Here is a 6,000-nt window from a genome sequence, read left to right as displayed (position 1 = left end):
TATATATCCATGCCAGCATAGAAAGAGATGTTAGATGATGATGTTGATTATAGAGGAAAAAAATTATACTGTGTGGTGTTTATATTCATCAATATTATCAATCTGAATTGAAATAGGTACAAGTGCAAACAGAAACCAGATCAGACCCAGCTCACCACTATCCAACACCACTCAACAGTTCTACGAAAGACAAATTACTGATATTTTGAAGAATTAAATTCAATTTTTTTCCTTTCATAACAGCAAAGATTGATTAAAAAAAAGAAAATCTCAGTTAAATTCATGAATATCTGTAACTGAATTTTTAATGTAATAGTGTGTAGTCTATAAGATGGATCAAAACAAAATTGTCGCTGGAAAATGCACACACACAACTCTCAAAGTTCATCATCTTATCCATTTCACCACTAAACTTCTTCAAAGTTAAAGAAGAGCTTTCTGAAGGAATGGATTAAGCCTCCTAAAATAGAAGAATTTCTAAATGTATGTTTACTGTAATTGCCTATCAATCAAATGATTCGAGTAATGAAAACTGCACCAAATATGTCATAACAAGAGAAAATAATATGTAAAGTTTTTTATAAATCAAAAGATTAAGAAATTACATAACAGAAATTATATAGTTTACATAAATCTAGTTACTGGATCAATGAAAAGAGGAAAATAAACACCCTACATAAAAAATATCATATCTTGTTTCATACAAAATACATATATTGTTATACTAGGGGATGGTCATATTTTGCCAATTAAACACACATGTACTATAAATTTGGTCTTCACTTCAGCTTTATTATTATTATTAATCAAAGCTCTTGTCACATCCGTTTACCTCTTCAGTGACTCTGTATCCAACGTGTCTACTTGTGTCTTGCTTATTCCATTTAGACAAAATGGAATAAGCAGAACAAGGAGACACGTGGGATAAAGAATCACTGAAGAGGTCACAGGAAGTGTGATGAAAGAGCTTTGACAAAGAAACTAAAATAATAATAAAGCTGAAGTAAAGACCAAACATAATGCAGGTGTTTAACTGGCAAAATATGACCAACCCAAAATATAACACTATCCGTTTCAACACATGATTTCACATCAAGAATCTTGCAAAACAAATACATAAACATTAAAAAAATACATATTTTACATCTATTCTAGCTGTATAGGACAGAGAATTTTTATTTTCCAGTTGCCCTTTTATCAGGTTTAGTACTAAATACAAATAAAGACTAAAGTACACTTTAAAATGAGAGAAAAGTTCAAAAATAGACTCTTGTAAAATTTGCATGTTATTTTGATTAGAACAGAGTTAATTTGTTTTTTAGATATTTTTTTTTTTTATAATGTACAAATTCTTAGACTAACATTTCTTGCATTTTTAAGAAAATATAACAAAAGCTTAAAACAATGACTAAATATCTGAGGTAAGTTGTTAATAAGATTATCCTTTTCCATGGCTTTGAACTCCATTCAACATAAGATATTCCTAATTCAAATCTGATCTGAGATCATGTATACAACCATAAATAAAAAACCTGACAACTGAAAATCAAACTGATAGTGTGTGTGTGTGTGTGTGTTGTAAATATACACATTAAATATGAAGTTAATAGTTTGGAAAACTATAATCTTATTAAAATTTCAATTTTTGAATTTATCTTTAAGTGAGACAATTATATTACAAACAAGACTACATCCAATATTTTTAAACAATGATGAAAGAAAACTATTTTTTGTTTTTAATTTTTTTTACTATTTTATATTTATTATTAAATTGGAATGAAAAATGATGTAATGGTTTCTTTTTAAAAAAAAAAGTTCCATTAGTTATTTTTTCCGCTGGGCAGCTATATTGCTAAGTAATCTATTTCCAAACAAGAATGTGGGGATAGAGAGCAATCCAACATATTTCAAGGTTTGGAACATATTAAGGGATTTCCAATAAAGAGAATAACAACCAAAGATACCGGCCAAGCATACATGAAAGCCAATAGCACTTACAGACATAGGGAAGTTGGAGATATTCACTCCAATTTTACCCCAAAGAATAAAGAGGATAAACATAGGAAGAACAACAAGAGCAGTGAAGATAAAAGAAACTAATTTAGGTGGTCGTTTCTCAGGCCGTTTAAATTCATGGTGAATGGTTGGTTTGGGAGAATATTGATTTACTGGTGCTTTACTTGGAACTGTTGTTTCGGGGAAAGTTAAAACTGTGTCTGCTAAGTACCAAGAAAATGGATTTTCAATCACAGCATCTCCAATAATAAGTTCCATGGAATAACGTCCAGATAGAGAGCCAAAGTCTTTAGCGCCACTACCAACATCTAAGTCAAATTTATTGGTCATGGAATTATCTGCTTCGGTCACAAAGATTATTTCTTGTTTGGTCTTGAGATTGGTAAGTCTAACAAAAGCTTGATGGGCAGTCATTAGTTGACCATTACTTTTATCCTTCAGTTGAAATTTCATAAGAATCTTTTGGTGATAATCTGCTACGAGAGGATTGGCAGCCTTGTTAGGATATTGAAGTTTTGTTGTTCTTGTCGCAGTTGTTTGATCTTTGTCTGCAACTCCAATTTCAATGTTTTCCAAACTTACATGAGTGGTCACTTTCACTTGAACCTCAGCTCCAGTTATGCCGATGAAACGTTTGTCTGGTTTAGTTGGTGCGGCGCTAACTATGATTTTGTAAAAACCACGCGTTGGTTTGTTTTGTAGGAAATTCAATTCATACAAAGCTTTATCACTTGTAGGAGAGAATGGTTTTTTGCTCAAGACAACAGCATCATCCGAAATATGACGAGCTGATTCAGCTGTTACACTCAGTTTTCCAATAGCAGCACCCATCAAATTGGTAACACGAACTTGAACCTGGGGAGATATCGGGCTCACAGCTACTGAACTGGCACGGGTGATAGCGATGGGTACATGGAATGAATTCACAGTTAGAGTTTTTATAACACACAATAAATGGCAAGCGCTTTTTAGTTGGTGTACATGCTTGCGACTTAAGAAGTAGTTGGTTAACTTTATAACTTTATCTTCTGAAATAGCAGGAGCTTTATTCATTTTCTCAGCTAATTTATATGCACCATCAACAACCAAAGACGTTACATACAGTCCTCCTTCGAACTGTAAGTATTTTTCATCAACTTCATCAGCCTGTGCAATTATATCTTCGATGCTATCGTAAAATTTAGAAACATCCGCGCTAAGTTCAGTGGCCATTATGAAGGCGTAGCCATGGCTTGCCGGTGAATCGTCCTTTTTCAAAGATTCAGTTAGTGCTGCAAGTACAGCACTTTCATCAAATGGAATTCCAGAATTTTTCAAGGCATAAAAAGCATGGAATATATCCAGAACAGGAGATTCTGGTTTAATTGCATTAGTAAGAAGAGTTTTGCCGACGTCAATCTTAACCTTACAGGTTTTTAGGAGTTTCGCAGCGGAGGAGACGTGGTACATGGAAGCAATGCTAGACGTATCAGCTTTAAGACTGTTGCAGATTTCTTCAGGATTTGTCGGGGTTTCTCCTAGTAAAAAGTAACCGGCCAGAGAATAGTGAGTATTTTGAACATCTTTGCTAGTTAAAGCTGCTTCAAATACAGATTTGAAACGAGCGAGATCAAGAGTCGTAAGATACGACGACGGTGTTAAGGCTAAACAAGCCGTAAACAAAGCAAAAATGCAAAGTGTCCGCATTGTTAAATATTTCAGAGAGTCGGTAACATAGATAATAGAGACAGAAAAGATATGATAAAGAATTGTTTTCACTATACCCGAAAGAGCGACAACAGCCTTTCTCTCTGTAGTTGCAATCTGTGTTGCCTTGAACGTGGCACTCTACCGTTCGTTAGCTGAAGAGAATGAGGAAAATATTTTCCCCCTATCAGTTCTGTTTTGACACGCGAATAATAGCGAATTTCATATAAATAAAAAATACTTTTAATTTCTAAAATTACTCCATTAATCTTAATGATAAGTGAATAATAAAATAAAATATTTTTCATCAATAACTGCGGAACAGTTTATGGAATAATAGGTATTCTCTTATTTCCGGTTCAGTAAAGTTCGAAGTTTAACTGTCCGTTTTCATTTTTATTTAATTATGTTGAATCTTTTCTATTTTATTTTGGTTTCTTTGAGTTCAAAAATAGATATAAATAAAATATCGCGTGAATATTAAAAGGCATGACTATATATTTTCCTGCAAGTTACAAATTGTATATACATCTTTCGGCGAAGGGGAAGTATACGCACGCCCGGTGTTTAGGGTTAGGCCGAAAACTGGTGTTGTGCGTATTCTTTACCTCAGCTCACTTTTCTTGTATACAAGTTGCCACGAGGCAATTTGAAATTTTAATATAAACTCTTTATTTTAATAAACAGAGTTCTTTATTCCCGAAAAATGATACATTCATAGATAATATGAGAAGACTTTCTCCGTCCCCAACCCATTTTCTCGCAAATTATTATTATTATTTTTTTTTTTTTGCCAAAAACCCACGTTTTCGGATATGGAGATTCCTGAAAATTGCCAAAAATCTGAATTTTGAAATGTTTCCGCCCCCACTGCTCCTCCCCCACAATTCTTCGTTTTTTCATTTTTATCAGTAAATCTAACACTAAAACCCAGCCCTAATCCTAACCTTAAAACCCTAACCCTAAACCCCTAACCCTAAAACCTTAACCCAAAAAATTTTTGGTAATTTTTTCAGAATTATAATCTCTGTATTTTTTTGCATATTCTGAAAAAAGTTGAAAATGAAGAATTTAGAGGTGGGAGTAATTTTAAAATGCCGATTTTTGCCAATTTTTTGGCAGATTCGTATTCTCCGTAGGTGAAAACAGGGGTTTGTGTAGAAAAAAATTTTTTTTAAAGGGGGTGTTTTTTGAGGGGGTACAAAAGGAAGTTTTGCCGATAATATTAATTTTTAATTTACAGATTCGATTTTTTTTCATTTTTAGATAGAAAATAGATTACATAGAAAAGACACACTAGAAGTTAATAGTTCATAACTTGATTAAGGCAGCATTTTTCTGTGACCCACGTCCTAACTTTCAACAGTCAAGTTCACTTAGAAGGTTCTCTCAACTGTAAGTGTTGCGGAATAGATAAGTAACTTACTTTTGAAAGTCTACCTGCAATGGACTAGCATTCCATCCAAAGAGAGAACAGAATGGACTAAGCGGAGCAGGAGCACACATGAGGACAGAGATGTTTTTATCTGCTTCTACCATAAAACCTAGGGATAAGCACTGACACTTCAGATCCTTTCTATTTAGAAATGGGTTCTGGATTAAGTTTAGCTAAGTCAGGTGTTGAATTGGTTAAAGAAGGGACTCTATAATCAAGACAACTTTTGCTAGAGCACTACTTCTAGCTCTATCTGTAAGAACAAGTGCTGGCATGCTTCATTAGGTTCCTTTGAACCTTGTGTGCAACCAATTGAGACACTTAGTCTTGAATTGATGTGTTTTTCTTTCTTTCTTCTTCTTTTCCAATTTTTTTTCTTCCGGATATATTTTTAATGTGATTTTGTATTATATATGTATCATATACATACGTCTTATATTACAATAAAAATTCCGGGCTAAAAAAAAACAAACAAAAAAGAACAAGTATAAATTACTGTTGTGAGTAGCTAGAGTATTTGCTGTGTAGTAAATTGTTTGGCTGGCAGCAGTATTTCAAATTCTAATGTCTTGAGTGGGTAATATGAAACCATTTCTCACCACGTCTAAACACTCTCGCCTGAAAAAAAAAAGTATCTTTGACAGAATAAAATAGTTGAGAAAAAGGATTATAAATTAGACTTAGCCTTAATACATTATTTTCCCACAAATTTTATCATCTAAACCTAAACTCTTACACCTAGGTCTACCTCAGTCTTTTGAACTATTATTATCTGGTAACAATGTTTTTGTACACATCATTCATAATTTATTCACTCACATAACCATACCAGCATAAATATCTCTTTTGTGCATATTGACAAG

The 6,000-nt window shown here is 33.0% G+C and overlaps 1 protein-coding gene across 1 annotated transcript; it reads right to left on the bottom strand.

Moving 5' to 3' along the window:
- Positions 1-562: 562 nt before the first annotated feature.
- LOC106875807 (dolichyl-diphosphooligosaccharide--protein glycosyltransferase subunit 2) lies at positions 563-3,852 on the bottom strand. Its single transcript, XM_014924080.3, has one exon. It carries the CDS (start codon positions 3,700-3,702, stop codon positions 1,825-1,827), a length of 1,878 nt encoding a protein of 625 aa, XP_014779566.1. The 5' UTR covers positions 3,703-3,852; the 3' UTR covers positions 563-1,824.
- Positions 3,853-6,000: the final 2,148 nt, after the last annotated feature.

This window comes from Octopus bimaculoides, chromosome 5, assembly GCF_046866305.1.
Source record: "Octopus bimaculoides isolate indiv1 chromosome 5, ASM4686630v1, whole genome shotgun sequence".
NCBI lineage: Eukaryota > Metazoa > Mollusca > Cephalopoda > Octopoda > Octopodidae > Octopus > Octopus bimaculoides.
The sequence above is the reverse complement of the archived record's forward strand: the minus strand, read 5'-3'. Positions and strand labels throughout refer to the sequence as shown.

What these genes read in the sequence shown, in the direction of transcription:
- LOC106875807 (XM_014924080.3), bottom strand. Translation starts at nt 3,702, where the DNA reads ATGCGGACACTTTGCATTTTTGCTTTGTTTACGGCTTGTTTAGCCTTA.